This window comes from Marmota marmota, unplaced genomic scaffold (assembly GCF_001458135.2).
Source record: "Marmota marmota marmota unplaced genomic scaffold, marMar, whole genome shotgun sequence".
Lineage (NCBI taxonomy): Eukaryota > Metazoa > Chordata > Mammalia > Rodentia > Sciuridae > Marmota > Marmota marmota.
In genome coordinates this window covers 19,146,059-19,162,702 of record NW_026000174.1, presented here as the reverse complement: position 1 = coordinate 19,162,702, position 16,644 = coordinate 19,146,059, and the positions used below count along the sequence as shown (strand labels likewise).

Genomic DNA, 16,644 nt, shown 5'->3' with positions numbered 1-16,644 from the left:
TTGAAACCCATTATTAATGGGTGAGTTATAAGTACAGTGAAAAGCAGGCATGTGTGTAGGTGGGTGGCATGCTGAGCATCGACAATGTGGAGGATAAGACTCTAATTGGGATAATGTTGCCTTAGTAACTGGAGAGAATTTTCAGGAAATCAGAAATGCCCAAGTAAATTTGAGGGAAATTCTTTATGTTCTTCACTCTGTCTTAGGCTGATTTGTGTCTAGTTGCTTCTCTCCCACTCCAACTCTTACCTGTTATCTTTCCTTATGTCTTTGTCCAGAGGTCTCAACCTAGTATCTTACTGGAGAAGATAGAGCCTGGTAACTATTCTCCCACTCCGTACCTTATCTGTCCAAAGAGTTCTCTCAGTCTCTGTGGCAAGTGTCCTTTGTACACATGAAGACCTCTTGCGTATAGGGAGTGTCCTTCCCTAACTTGATCCAGAGTATAGAGCTATCCCATAAAGTTAGCTGTCTAATGAGCTGGTGGAGGTGATATGAAGGTAGGGCCCAGAGAAGGGTTCTACTGTGGTAGGAAAGAGTGTTGTCAAGAAAAATTTCCCAAAAAAGATGTAACTGGCCTCAGAGGAAAGTATTGCTAAATATGTGGGTATTAGGTCTTTGAGCAAATATTTGACAGTGAGCTTTGTCCTATTTTTCAGGAGGGGAGTTAATATCAAATATATCAAATATTTGTTGAGCTTTTTTATGCTAGAGTCTATGCCAGATACCGTTGATCCTTTGAAGAAAGACCTCAGAAAAGTTGAGTAATTAGCTCAGGGCATACAGTGAGTTAGTAGAATATCTAGGATTCAAATCTAAGTCATCTTGATTCTAACTTAAGCCATTAAACAATAATTCCTTTTGGTGAAGGGAGAAATCAACATGTTCTTCTGTTCACGTTGTGTGGTGGGAGAGATGTATGCTAGATGGAAAGTACATGGTGGCTTAGTTAACAGGAAATGGGCAGGATGGGAGAAAAGCCACAACAGAACAAATCAGAAACCTCAAATTTCATGTTAAGACAAGTGAAACCAAGTCACTTCCTTTTAGTACATTTTTTATTTTCATAAGGAGAGATTATTTAGTGTAGTATAATTGGTACCTCTCTTTTCTTCAGAAAAGAATTCTCAATGAGTAAGACAAAGGTAGAGGGAAAGAGGCATTCACAATGAAAGTAAGCATAAAAGTGATAAAACTTACAGTGCAAGAAGGCAGAGTTGCAGAAGTACAGAGACATCGAGAGTGACTGATAAACAGAGATGGAGAATGGAGTACTTGTAGATGCTGAGGGGAGTCCACAATGAAGTGGGTTGATGAGGTAGAGAAGAGAATAATGGGTTGCTGGTGAAATAGGATGAGGAAGATTTATCTAGGATTTTTGTTCATAGAGATGGGCTCAGGAAAAATTGGGTCCTGAAGAATTGGGTCCTCCTCAGAAGCTTATACCTTCTGTCTTCTTTATCTTGCTTTCTTATCACTGTGAGTCTGTAGGCTTCCCTAAATTTCATACTGCTGTACACTGACATTAAGTAAGTTTCTTTCCTTTTGGCTCATAGAGTCTGAGACTGAAAGTTATTGAAGGTAAACAGATGTCAACTGAGTCCTGAATGGAGCTGGTAAGCCCAAGAACTGAGTTGTTTGGGCTATATCCTGCTGCCAGGGTTTCTGGGGTCCCCTTGGAAAAGAGGCACAGATCATCTGCAGAATATTGGAGGGTTATCCGAATGGAGAACATGAGGGGAATAAATGGGAATGTTTATCCAGAGAACATGAGGTTCTTTGCAGGTACCTCTTGGGCACTACAGAATAGTATTGACAGCAAAGACTGTAGAGGAATAAAGAGCCCTAATAAGTCTCTTCACTTCTCTCAGGCTATAAGGATAATCAGATGAGTCCCTAATTTCTTATTTGAAACTTCTTGAGACAGTATGTTTTGGAGTTGGGAATTTGTTGATAAAAAGAAAATACAGCATATATATCATATATTAAGTAATACCCCAGCAGGATTTAGGGCAGTACCCTATAATCAACCTCATAAACATTTCTTCAGTTAAATGTATGAATATTTATACTAAATGAGATAAAGACTATGAATAGGGTCATAATGGTTGAGGTCAAGTTTTGGACCAAAGTTATAAAAAAACTTCTCAGGTTACTATGAGGCATCAGAGAGTGCTAGTAAAGCTTTATAAATACATTACAAGAATGGTATGTATGCAGTCTTAATGCAGAGCAAAGTACAAATGTCCAAGGTTATAGATTTTTGGCTTGAAGAAAGAAATTCCTTACTTTGGACAACATACAGCTTTGGAACCAGCTACTTCGGAGAATTGTACACAACCAGGGATTGAAGGTGCCTTAGAAGAGTCTTCCTGTGGTGGGAGGGTGACAGAATTCAATGCTTATGAATACTGGCTGCATATGATTTCCCTTTTCATGTATCAGAGGGGAATGGTAAGAAATGGTGTGTGTGTATGTATGTGTGACATGAGATAACACACAGGAACTTCTTTATATTTCTTTATAATGTTGTAATAAACATCTTGCTGCATATATGTTTGTTCATATCTCAATTATTTTCTCAGATTTATTAAAGATAAATCTCTTTTAAGAGAAGGACATGGACATCTTAAAGAATTGTAACTCATCAGTATTTTGTCACAGTTATCCACAAAATTATGGCTTAGAGGACTTTTAAACTCAGAACTTCATGAAAAAAATTAGTCTTGAGAATGACTGAACTAGCAGTTGGGGAGATTGTAGATATGCTCCTCATCCACTTGGGTTCAGTGTGAACATCTGAAAATTATGCAAATCTGAGCTATTTCTTTGGATCTTTGTAAAGGACCTGATGAGATCCCATGTGGCCATAGAGATGGCATCATTTGCTTTTTCAGTTCTGCAGCTGCCTTGTCTTTGTTGTGTCCCATCATGCTTGGTCCAGCTGTTGGAGCTGTGTGGGTTGGGTTTTTCCAGGCTCCAGGTCTTTATGGCTATTTCTAGTACCTATGATTAGATAGTTTTCTTGGAGAGCTTGAGTTTGCTTGTTGCCTGTGCATCCTGCAGCTTTCTCTGACCCACACCAGTGACTCCTGGCCTTCTATATAAGATTATCCTCATTTTGAAACCCATGCTGGTGTGTAAGACCTTTATATAATATTCCTTCCATTCTGCAGTTTTAGGTGAAAATGAATCTCCTGTTGGGTAACACTGTGACCCTTCCTTTTTAGTACCTCTATTTCGGCAGCTGCAGCAGTGTGAAATCTTCCTATTTCATCATATTGCACTGACATCATGTGCTATTACTGATGTTGACCAGGACAGATAGGGGTGCTGATGAGGATTTTGTTTGGGGAGTATACATTCTTGACTGAGGGTGCATAAAAGGGAAGATTGGCAAGAGATCAAAAAAGTGGCTCAGTTTCGGGCAAGTAGATGATGTGGTTACAATGATTTTCTAGAACATCAAATTCTTTTTCAGTTGGATCCTTGGCCCAGGGAAAGAAGTTCTAGCTATTAATTCTTGGGAATTTGGTGGAAGTGAGGGAAGAGGAATGACAATTATACACGAGACCAAGAGGATCCTCTGATTTAGGAATGTCTTAAAAACCAGTGTTCTGGCCAAATTGGCATCACAGGGTACGTTATTTTTCCAGATTCTCAGAAGGTGGAGGATAAGCCTCTATAGCTCCATTCTTGAGGACAGGCTGAAAACAGAATCTGGCTTTATAAAAGAGAGGGCTGTGGTCCCAGACAAGTACCTAAGCATTTATCTTGAGAGGCAGTACCACCCTTTGTGGCAGTACCAAGCCCCCAAAGTTTGGGGTCTGTAGAGGAGCTTAGTTTTTCAACTTAGGCCAAAACAATGGGTGTAGGAGTAGGAAAAAAAGATACATTTCAGTTAGATCTTGTTTATTATGATTCCTCACCTTATTTTCCTGGCAGGGTAATGTGTAGCTCCTGCCTCCTGCCCTCCTCCCTTAGGCAGGACACATGGGTAGGCCAAAGGGTTCAGATACCAGTGGTGTATCTAGTAGGAGTTTCACAGCAAATATTTCTTATTGCAGTCATATTGCAGACAATGGAACAGACATAACCCATACTCCCAGACTCCAGAATTTCCTCCAACTGTCCCCTGCCACCTCTATCCTAGTCTAGCCTTCATTGTCATCACTGTCCACTAAAACTGGCTTTTCTTGAATGTAAAAGTTTCAAGGAGTCGGTCCCTGATCTGTTTGGTGCGGGCTCCATAGATGAGGGGATTTAGGGCAGGTGGCAGCAGCAAGTAGATGTTGGAGAAAAGGATGTGCACAGGCTTTGGGACAGTGTGATGGCCAAAGCGATGTGTGAGATAGGAAAAAAGACCAGGCACATAGAAGGCCAGAATGACACAGATGTGAGAACTACATGTACCAAAGGCCTTGGCACGGGCCTCCCGAGTAGGCAGCCGCAGCACTGTGTGGGCAATGAGCCCATAGGAACCAGAGATGCCTAGAATATCCACACCTGACACAGCCAGTGAAAGTGCCAGCCCATACAGGTTGTTGACTCGTGTGTTACCTACCACCAACTCTACTACTGCCATGTGTGCACAGTAGGCATGGTGTATGGTCTTGGCATGGAAGTGCTCAAATCGTGCCACCAGCAGAGGGAAAGGCACAACAATAGCTACAGCTTTCAGTATAAGTGCCAAGGCTGCATAACCCACACGGGCTTTGGTGACTAAGATAGAGTAGTGCAGTGGACGCCCTACTGCCACAGCTCGATCACAGGCCATAGCCAAAAGTACACCAGATTCCACAGCAGTCAGTGCATGTACAAAGAACATCTGAACCAGGCAGGCAGTGTATGGCACAGGTTGGGGCCCAAACCATAGCACAGCCAGCAAACCGGGGGCTATGGATGTAGCTAAGCCCAGGTCTGTGGCTGCCAGTGTAGCCAGGAGTAAAAACATGGGCTGGTGCAGTGTGGAGTCTATCTGTATCACTGCCAGCAGTGCTCCATTACCCAGCAGGGCCAGCAGGTACATGGGCCCAAACACCATTGTCAGCCAGGCTTGGGCTCCCCCTAACCCTGGAATACCAGTCAGCAAGAAAAAGGTTGGATATAGGAAGGTGGAGTTGGACTGTGGAGTTTCTACCATCCTGTAGAGGGTGGAGCTCTGGGGATCACAGGGACATGATTCTGGATAGGAGAAGGACAAGGAGATTTTGGATATGTCACAGTGGCATAAACCCATCCATGGAGTATGTACAGGAGTAGTGAAAGGCCAGGAGATCACAAGGGTATAATCTTTGCTTAGGGGTTTTTGGATGGATAATTAAGGGCCCAGTCTTAGCTAGGTTGGGAGAATCCCTTGCTCCTAAAAACCCGTAAGTGTAGCCAGAGAAGTAGGTGGGTGGGTGCAATGGTAGTGAGGAAGGGGAGTGACTACTATAGCGGCTGGTAGAGCGAGAACCCTCCAATTGGAGGTCAGCTGAGAGTACAACTTAGATGAATGCTCTTCTCTTTATCAGGGTGCAAGTAGAGTCAGTCTCATTCTTTGTATATGGGGGAAAAGCCAATGCTGGGTGGGGATTAGATTATTCAGTCCTCGATTTTGTATCCTTGGGAGGGACCTCTGGGCTTCAGCTTTCCTAACTCAATAATGGAGGTGGGCACAACAATTCTAAGTCTTTCCTAGCACTAACATTTTTGGCAGCAACCCTCCAAAAAGCAAGGAGGCTGAATAGAAAGAAAAGGAGAAACTGTAATAGGAACCCCTAGTGATAGAAGAAAACTTGGTGGGTTTTGGGGGTGTGGGGTGCTCATATTATTCTTAAATTTGATGCAGATCTTGTAAACTTGAATACCAGGTTGAATTGAAGTTGGGGTTGGGGAGCAACAGAGAAAGAGAGGCATTAAGAAAAGAAACTTCCCTGCTCTGTCTTCTTTGATTCTTCATGATCTAGAAGGGGGTCCCACTAGAGTCTTATTTCTGGAGTGCCATAGAGGGGAGGTGACAAAGAGGGAGGACATGGTGCTCAATCCAGAGTAGTACGATTTGAAGAAGAATCACCTTTGATGTTGGAAAAGGCAGGATGAATAGACAGACTCCTCTCAAAATCTAGCCTCCAGCAGAAGTTTAGCAAATGTTGAATGAGGAAGAAGTCACCTGCAGAAGCTTGAGAAAGATACACAGCATTGTGTGATGGTAGCTGCTTTTCACCTTGACCAATGTCTGTGGGCTCCTTTATGTGGCTGTTTATCTTGTTTCCCTCAGGGCCTTTTCCCCTCCCACCTGTGCCATATTAACTCTTCCGTGTTCTGCCTCTTTTCTCAGTGCTGATGGGCCCAGTAACTCCGAGTACAGTAACAAGGCAAAGAAAAAAACAAGCAAGGAAAGAAATTATGGAGTGAAAAGATCTGGGAAAGAACATTTCCTATGGGAGGTCTTTGCTGACTCCCTGAAGTCTAGGAGAAAAAAACCTTTGTATTATTCTTTAATAGTATATGCCTGCCTCTGTTGTAATTAGTGTACTTTTCTCCCCCCTGCCCCAGACTGAAATAGTTATAGCATTGCTTCTTATGAACCATGGTATCTTCATTGCTTATTACAGTGTCAGGCATGCAGATGGCTATGAATAAATAGTTATTGCTTTTAATTGTAGGACAGAACTGCTAGCTCAAATAGCCTATGATAACTAATAGGGGCTCCTACAGTTTCAGGAGCCTTAGGTGTCCATGGAGAAGAGAAAGGGTTATTTACCATTAACCGCAAGATTACCAAGTACAGTTCTATTATAAGGAGACATATCCTTAAAATCACCATACTATGCAAAAATTACACAATAAAAACCATGGGGCTTATTGGAAAAATGGGATATGGACATAACATTTAAAAACTTCTCAATGACACATTAAAGATAAGAAACAAATAGTAGAACTGTTTTACACCTGGTATATGGTTAAATACTACAATAAATATGATACTTTTCCTTGAAAAAGACCAGGAGTTTCCCTTGTGTGAGTGTTGGAAACACCTTATGAATTATTATGAAGTGGTGAAGTGGGTTTATCTGGAATTGGGTAGAAAGTTTTAACACCAAGTATGAATGGATGTAGTTCATAACACAAATAGTAAGCTGAGGGAACTGATAAAGGCTTGAGGTGTATGCATGCTACGCTCTTCTACTCAGCTCCAGTCCCTGGGCACAGTTTTGAATGTTCTCCTAGTTTCTTGAAAATGGAATCACATACAAATTTACCTATAGTAAAGCAGAACTGTTTGAATATCTTGTTCCTGGACCTGTGCCATGTGGTGAAGATACAGTGATAAAAACAAGAACCTACTTCCTTCAAGGAGCTTATAATCTAGTGGATACAGTGATATAAGCAGTTGTTGAGAGCTATAAAGACCATTAACTCTGGTCAGTTATCAGCTAGGTGGGTAACACAAAGAAGCCTTTCACTCTTCCTGGAAAGTCAGTGGAAATCTTTGAATCAGTAATGGCTAAAAATCCTGTAGGGTTTCCGGTGTGCCTGCACTGTTCTAAGCCCTAATCTCACTACAGTCATTTGAGGTGTGTACAATTCTTTTCCCCATCTTATAGACAAAGAATCTAAGGCACAGAATCATTAACTTGCCCAAGAACACACAGCTATTAAATAGCAGAGTTAGGATACTAAAACAGTATGGCTTTAACATACTTAGTCATTACTTCAAGTATTTCAACTGAGATCTAGCACATGAGTAGGAATTTTCTAGAATAGTTGGGGGAAAATATACCTTCTCCTGGGACAAGCAGTTTTCGAGTCTTTGGAATTGGCAGGTGGTCCCAGGATTGCTAAATGGTAAAATGTAGAAAGGACTACAATTATTAGACAGTAGATGGTTTTCTCTCATCCATTGAGGGAGGGCAGGAAAAGGAAAACTCAGGAGGTAGGTGTGGGTTGGGAACCATGAAGGAGAGATTGGAAAAAATGCTTTTGACTTCAAGAGAGCACTAACGAGACTTTTGGCTATCTTAGGCACCTGTTTTTTGTGCATAGGTTATTTATAAGATTTAAGTCAGATATATTAAGTCCCAAATGTCCAAAATTTAAGTACTTAATTTCTTGGAAATATGTGCTGTTTTGCTCTCCAGTAATCCAAGATATACTGGGAGACTTTTCTCTAGAAAATTCCTTGATTGGTCTCTTAAGGCCTTCAGCCATACTTACAGATGCTCTCTGAGCACATGTTGGGTCATCAGGCTGGTCATTGCCTGTAATTGTAGGAGGGGATTTAGTAACATACCTGTGATCTTGTGAGGCTATGTTCCAGAACCTGCTCCTCAGAGGAGGATGCTAGACCTCTCCAGGGAGTGAGGTGTGAGGAGGAGAGAGGCCATTCACTGGAACTCAAAGTTATTTATTTTTTTGCTTCTAGGCTGATGTGAAAAATAGGATGTGTTTTCTATTTGGAGACTGAGCCTGATTTTTTTTCAGTCCTTTGGTTAATTTAGTTACCACCACCTTCCATAGAATAGAGTTCTCAGATATTGGCATGTGTCTATGTGGACCTATTCTGTGATTTTTTTTTTTGTTTAAATTGTTCCATGAACAACAGCACATAAGAGCATATTATCCATTTTCATAATAGATTATGGATCAGAAAATCTTGGGTCCTAGTTGAGCGCCTCTCAACACTGAATTCTATTTTGGAGATCTCCTAAGGCAAATTTCCAACTGTGAAATTGAAAATCCCAGGTTAGTATGAGACTCCTTTGTGACTAGTGGCAGCATACTAGTTTGAGTCCTCATCTTTCCTCACTGTCAAGAGAGATGGAGGGACCCTGTAAACTCAGGTGGCACTATCTTATAGAGATATGGAAGGAGACATCAAACCACCACATCCATTCTGTCTTCCAGCATCACTTTCCTCCATTCATTTCAGGGTCCCTAGATCTTACATGAGAGGTTTACTCCATAAATCTCTGGGGCACCGAGAGTCCCCAGTCCTTAGAATAGTGGATGTGCTTGCACTGAGGCCTCAGATTTGAGAGGATGTGTTCTCCCTCTCCATTATAATAGGATCTGATAGAATTGAAGTTCTGGTAGGGATATGGAATAGATCATATCTAATTTTTATAAACTCTTTTGTGATATTTTCTGCTGACCCTATCTACTTTTCCTTTATCCATAACAGGGCCATTTCTCCTGGTCACCAAATCTCTGAAACTAATGCTATCCTTGACCATATATAACCAGTGATTCCTTCTTGCTGAGGTCACAGTTGCTGTTCTTGTCTCTAAGGAAGTACTGTACCTGTAAGATTAGGCTAGGACCCAGAACAATGCCCCCTACCGCATATCCAATAATTCTTTTCCTTCAATGTGAGGCATGGAAGAGGTTTTTTTTTGACTAAGTCACTTGGATTAATTATGGCTGAGGAAATCAGTGCTTTGTTGATTTATAAAAGGATTTTCTTATTCAAGACAAGATGCTTCCTGTAAGGATTCTCTAGCATTTGAAAGAGGGCTCTTGAAGTGACTCTTTTTGGATTGGGTTGAGGATGTATGTTATGGTTTGGAGCCCAAAGGCTCATGTATTTGAAATCTTGGTTCCCAATGGAGCAATGTTCAGAGGATGCCGTAGTCCGTCTGGGCTGCCTAAGTCCGGCTGGGCAAAATAACGGAGAGGTGACAAGCAACTTGAAGGTTGAAGCAGGAACTACTTTACTGCAAGTGAACTCAGCAGGAACTGAGAACTCAAAGTAGCGGGCACCCAAGGTAGCAGGAGCCGCTTCTCTGCCAGACTGCAGAGATACATATACCTAACTAATTACACACAGCTTAACTTAATTGACATCATCTAGACATAGCAGTCAGTCATTAAGTAATCCTCATCATCTTAATGGCTCGCTGGCTCAGAAACCACTCCTCCTAGCATACTGCCAGGCGCCATCTTAACTTGGTTGTGGCCCTCATCAAGAGGAGGCACTTTTGGGAAGTGATTGTATGAGGGCTCTGACCTCATCATTGGATTAAACCATGGATAGCTCAATGAATCACTTCGAGGTGGTGAAAAACTGTAGGTGGTGGGCATGGTTATAGGAAGTTCATCACTGGGGGCATGCTTTGGAAGAGTACTTCTTGTCCATGCCCCCTTTTTCTTTTTCTCTTCTCTGTTTCTGTCTCTTTGTCTTCACTTTCTGGCTGCCATAAGCTGATAGGCTTCCTCTACCACATCCTTCTGCCACCATGTTCTGCCTTATCACAAGTCCAAAGCAATGGTATCAGGAGACCATTTAACTGAAACATCTGAAACTGTAAGCCAAAACAATCTTTCCTCCTCTAAATTCTGCCCCCTCCCCTCAGTTATTTTTCACACTAAGAGGCCATCCTTCAAGAAGTTAATTCTTTGAAATTATTCTCTGAGATAATAGTGACTTTATTTTTTTCCTATCAATACTTCCTCCTTCTGAGTTCATACTATATGGGTAACTCTTACAACCAGGAAAATACCAATGTCACAGATTCAATAAACATTATTAAGACCTTATTGTATGTCATATAATACTATTGTATGAATAAAAATTCTCTCAGTATTAATTTGTTATGTGCTGCATATTTGTGCCCCCTGCCCCTCCCACTATATATGTTGCAGCTCTAACCCTCAATCTTTGGGAAGTCATTAAGTATTTATGTATGTATGTATTTTTTTAGTTTAAGTAGACACAATATTTTATTTTCATATGGTGCTGAGTATTGAACCAGGCCTCACGTGTGCCAGGCGACACTGAGCCCTAGCCCCAGCCCTCATTAGATATTTATGAGGTCACAAGGCTGGGGTCCTCCTGAATAAATTAATGTCCTCATAACAAGGAGAAGAGTGAGGTCTCTCTTTCCCCATGCCTTGTACAGACAGTAAGGGCAGAACTGACTACAAAGCCAGGAAGAGAGCCCCAGTCAAGAGCCCTATTAGCAATCGCTTTGATCTTAGATTTCACTTCCAGGACTGTAAGAGAAATTTCTGTTATGTAAACCATGAAGTCTAGGGCATTTTGTTATGGAAGCCTGAATGGACTAAGACGACAATATAATAGCCATCAAGTCTCATCTCATTAGCAGCTTGAGTATCTGACCCTTCTCTATCTCTGTTGGAATGTGTCATATTTTATTCTTCACAATCTTATTCTGGAATATTGCAGCAGCCTTATAACTGATCCCCTTGTCTCCAACATGTTCTTTATATTTTATTTTTGTCATACTTTTATTTGAGAAGTAGCCGGTCAATACAAATGTACAAAGCATCGAACATGCACAAATATCAACGCACCCAGAATTGTCAATTATTAATATTTCATCTCACTTGCCTTTAGTTCTTTTTTTAAAAAAGACTTTAAAATTTCAGGTAAAATTAAAATTTCTTTTATCCCCTATAATGTCCCATTCTTTCACCTTAAAAACAATAATTATTATGACTTTAGAATGTACCCTCTAATTCAGTTTTTAATGTTTTTGTTATTTGGTGCTTTGAAATATTTATATAAATTACTGTATAGTAAATTATATTTTAGAGTTCTATTTATATAAATAAATACATCTTTCTTATCCCTTTAATTTGCTACACAGTTTTGTAGCATATAATTTAGCCAAATATTTATTAATAGACTTAAAATTGCTATTGATATCTTAGTACATGTTTCCATGTACTAATGGAAAAATGTATAATAGTTTCAGAGGTATGAATTTCTCTAGAACGTACTATCTAGAAATAGAATTGCTGGATCATAAGGTATGCACATTTTCTTTAGCAAGTTATTGTCAAATGGCTCTTCAAAGTTGTTCTTCCAATTTGGTTTTCCCCTACTCATTCAGTACTCCATAATTCTTTGTCTAGTACCCTTTATGCTCTCCCTTCCCTTGTGTACTGACTGCAATGTCCTAGACCCTATAGAACTTGTTATACTTTAAGTGTTCACTGGCTGGGGCTGAAGATTCATTGCAAATATCAGTTTTTTCTCAGTTTCATATTACTCAAATACATCTCTTCTGGAATCTATCTCCATTTTTGCACTGGCTGATCACTTCCATGTGTGTGTTCCTAGCCTGTCCTTCTCCATTTTTGGGTGGAAGGGACAATGTCAGAGAGTTGTTTGGTGGTCTATAGAGCTTGCATATGGACTGTCTCTTGAGTTCATATTTTTGATGTTTGCTTCTTGCACTTAGTCTGTTGTCACTAAATCTCTGAGCTTCTTTTTCCCTTGGGTCCTTACCACAATTTCCTTGAAAATAAGTACTGCATTTGCTTCATTCCATAAATTTTATACAATTTGGCTATCACTGTTCTAAAAGCATCTTACAGTAATATTCAAACCATTTTTAGTTTTTGCTTTTCATCTTTTTTATTCTTTACTTTTCATTTTATTAGGTGGTTTGGTTTTTCTCAAACCACCTAACTATACTTTTAAAAATATCATTTATTAATTATCTCTTCCAAAAATACAAATTTCAAAATGTTTATTGCAACACAAAGTAAAGAAGATGAAGGAAAAACATGTTTCTCTCCTTCTAGCACCTCTTCCACTCCTAAGGTAATTTTTGTTAACATTTTACATCCTTTGACACCTTTTCATATGCTTATATGTACTTACACTAACATAGATATTTAGTGTTTAGGTTTTCTTTATTTTTTAAAATTTTGAAATAATATATATTTTCTGCAATTTCCTTTTACTCATTGAGCAAATATTTAATGAGCAGCTACTTTATACGAGGTACTACACTTAGCTACCTAACAATAACATATTGCAGACATATTTCAGGTCAATAGATAGAGCTTTAATGTATTCTTTTTAAATAGCTGTATATAAACTTCTGATTATGAGAATTATATATTTACATGCAGTTGTAAGAAATAATATAGAGAACATTTATAACATTTATCTAGTTTCTCCCAGTAATACCACCTTGAAAAACTATTGCACAGTATAATAGGGTATTCATATTGACGGTCAAGATACATAAAAGTTTCATTACCACAGGAATCCTTCTTTCTGCCCTTTTATAGATGTAGCCACCTCTTTTCTCCCCTCTCATACTTCTGTTAAGAACTCCCAGAAACCACTAATCTCTATATAATTTTGTCCTCTCAAGAATGTGAGTGGGATCATAGTAACATATAAGCTTTTAGGATTTGTTTTTCTTGGACTCTTCATAATTCCTTTGAGATTTATTGAAGTTGTTGTGTGTATCAATAGCTCATTGTTTTTCATTCATTCATTTTTTTTTTAAATCTAGGGTCACTCTACTACTTGGCTACATTCTCAGCTGTTTTTTGAGACAGGATCTTGCTAAGTTGCCAGGGCAGTCTTAACTAGCAATCCTTCTACCTTAGCCTCCCAAGTAGCTGAGATTATAGGTATGTGCTACCACTTTTGGCTAGTTCAGTAATTTTTAATTACCAAGTGGTATTATTTTATGGTATTTATGTACTAGTTTAGCCATATACTTGTTGAAGGACATCTGAGGTGTTTCCAGTTTTTGGCTATTGCTAATAAAGCTATGAACAATCATATATAACATTTATGGGAACAAAAAGTTTTGATTTCTCTGAGATAAATATTTAAGAGTACAGTTGCTGGGTCATGTTTAGATGTTTAGTTTAATAAACTAACTATATACTATAACACTCCTGCCACAGGTTGAATATTTATGCCACTCCCCTCATCCCACACCTCAATTCATCATATGTTGAAACTTAATCCCCAATGTAATGATATTGGAGATAAGCCTTTGAGCAGTGATTAGGTCATGAAGGTAAAGCCCTCTTGAACAGGGTTAGCGCCCTTAAAAAGGGACCTTAGAGAGCTTTCTCATCCCTTCCACCATATGATGAAACAGCAAGAAGACAGCTATGCATGAACCAGGAAGGAGACCCTTGCTAGATGCTGAATCTGTTGATGCCTTGGACTTGGACTTTCCATCCTTCAGAACTGTGAGAAGTAAATATTTTTTTGTTAAAGTCACCCAGTCTGTTATTTTTGTTGTAGAAGCAGAGGCTAGCTAAGACACTGCCAAACTCTTTTCTGAGTAGATATAATTTCTATCAACAATTTCTCATCTGAATGCCACTTATTTCCTTTTCTTATTTCAGTGGCTAGAACTCCCAATATGATGTTAAGATCAGCAAGAGTCAATATCTTTGCTATGTTCTTGACCTTGCCAAAAAAAAAAAAAAAATCAATCTTTTACCATTAGTGTGATGTTAGCTGTAGGATTTTTCGCATTACTAAATTGCAATCATTCCCCTCTATTTCTAAGTTGATAAGTGTTTTAGACATGAAAAGATACTAAATTTTGTAAAAATTTTCTTTTTGCTCTAATTAATGTGATCTTATTTTTTATCTTGTTGATATAGTGAATTACATTGATGAATGTTTTGTATATTGTTGGATTTAATTTGCTAATGTTTATAATATAAAGTTCTTTTTTTGGTATGGTCACTCTTAAACTGGCCTCATATTGAGGTGGGAAGTGTCCTTTAGTCTATTGTTTTCTGGAAAAGATTGTGTTAAATTTGGCTAATCTTTTTTAAAGTTAAGAAGGATTCTCCAGTGAAATAAAGCAGGCCTGGAGATTTCTTTTTCAGAAGTTTTTAAGTTACATGTTTAATTTTTTATTAATTTTTTTTATATATGACAGTGGAACACATTACAATTCATATTACACATATAGAGTACAATTTTTCATATCACTGCTTGTATACAAAGTATATTCATACCAGTTCGTGTCTTCATACATGTACTTTGGATAATGATGTCCATCACATTCCACCATCATTTCTAACCTCCTGCTCCCTCCCTTCCCTTCCCACCCTTATGTCCTTTCTAGAGTTCCTCTATTCCCACCATGCTCCGCCTTCCTATCCTGCTATGAATCAACCTCCTTGTATCAGAGAAAACATTCGGAATTTGTATTTTTTTGGGATTGGCTAACTTCATTTAGCATTATCTTCTCTAACTCCAACCATTTACCTGAAAATGCCATGATTTTATTCTCTTATTGCTGAGTAATATTCCATTGTGTATGTATGCCACATTTTTTTTTATCCATTCATCTATTGAAGGGCATCCAGGTTGGTCCCATAGTTTAGCTATTGTGAATTGTGCTGCTATAAACATTGATGTGGGCTGTATCCCTATAGTATGCTGTTTTTAAGTCCTTTGGGTATAGACTGGGGAGAGGGATAGCTGGGTCAAATGGTGGTTCCATTCCAAGTTTTCCAAGGAATCTCCATACTGCTTTACATATTGACTGCACCAATTTGCAGTCCTACCAGCAGTGTATAAGTGTACCTTTCCCCCCACATCCTTGCCAACACTTATTGTTGTTTGTATTCATAATAGCTACCATTCTGACAGGAATGAGATGAAATCTTAGAGTAGTTTTGATTTGCATTTCTCTAATTGCTAGAAATGATGAACATTTTTCATGTATTTGTTGATTGGTTGTATATCCTCTTCTGAGAAGTATCTGTTCAGGTCCTTGGCCCATTTATTGATTGGGTTATTTGGTTTTTTGGTGTTTATCTTTTTGAGTTCTTTATATACCCTAGAGATTAGGGTTCTATCTGATATGTGAGGGATAAAAATTTGCTCCCAGGATGTAGGCTCTCTATTCATCTCACAGATTGTTTCTTTTGCTGAGAAGAAATTTGTTAGTTTGAATTCATCCCATTTATTGATTCTTGATTTTAATTAATGTTTAATTTTTAAAATAATTATGGAACTACTCAGTTAATTTTATGAATTTTTGTGTTTTTTTGGTAGTATATAGTTTCTGAGGAGTTGGTTCATTTTTTCTAAATAATCATATTTATGAATGTAAAGTTGTATTTCTTTATTAGCTATCATGGTAATAGAGCCTACTGTGATATCCCCCATCTTATTCCTGATATTACTTGTATCTTTTTTTATCTTTATTAGTCTTTCTAGAGTTTGTTAGTTTTATTGCTGTTTTGAAGAGCAAACTTTTCATTTCACTAATTTCCCCCATATTACCAATTTTCAGTTTCATTAATTTCCAACCTTTATTATTTTCTTCCTTCTGTTTGCTTTGGGTTAATATTTTTCTTTTTTTTCCACTAGTTTATTGGGGTTGAATAGTAGATTGCTAATTTGAGGCCTTTCCTTTTTTCTGGTTTACGTTTGTGGTTCTATAAATGTCCTCTCAGAACTGCTTAAGCTACAATCCACACATTTTTATAATTTTATTTCCATTCATCCAGTGCAGTGTCTTTAAATAAACATTCTCTTATGATTTCCTTTTTGATCCATAGTTTATTGAAAAGTATGTTATTTAATTTCCAGATTTTTAGAGATTCTCTTTGTTTCTCATTGTTATTGATTTACAATTTGATTTCATTATGGCCAGAGAATATAGGTCTGGGTGATTTCAGTTTTTTAAATTTGATGAGGCTTGTTTTATGACTCAGGATAGAATCAGTTTTTGTGAATGTCTATGCGTACTTGGAAAACAAAATTATATTATGCTTTTGGATGGAAAGTTCTGTATACATTGGTTGGATTCTGTTGTTTGATCATGTTGGTCAGTTCTTCTATGTCCTTGTTGTTATTGTTTCTAGTAATTTTATCAGTTACCAGAAGAAAATAACTCA

The 16,644-nt window shown here is 38.5% G+C and overlaps 1 protein-coding gene across 1 annotated transcript; it reads right to left on the bottom strand.

Annotated features, from left to right (window-relative positions):
• Window positions 1-4,180: 4,180 nt before the first annotated feature.
• LOC107133835 (olfactory receptor 52W1) lies at window positions 4,181-5,143 on the bottom strand. The gene has a single exon (XM_015476004.2). It carries the CDS (start codon window positions 5,141-5,143, stop codon window positions 4,181-4,183), a length of 963 nt encoding a protein of 320 aa, XP_015331490.1.
• Window positions 5,144-16,644: the final 11,501 nt, after the last annotated feature.

Coding starts and splice junctions, on each gene's coding strand:
- LOC107133835 (XM_015476004.2), bottom strand. CDS start 5,143: ATGGTAGAAACTCCACAGTCCAACTCCACCTTCCTATATCCAACCTTT.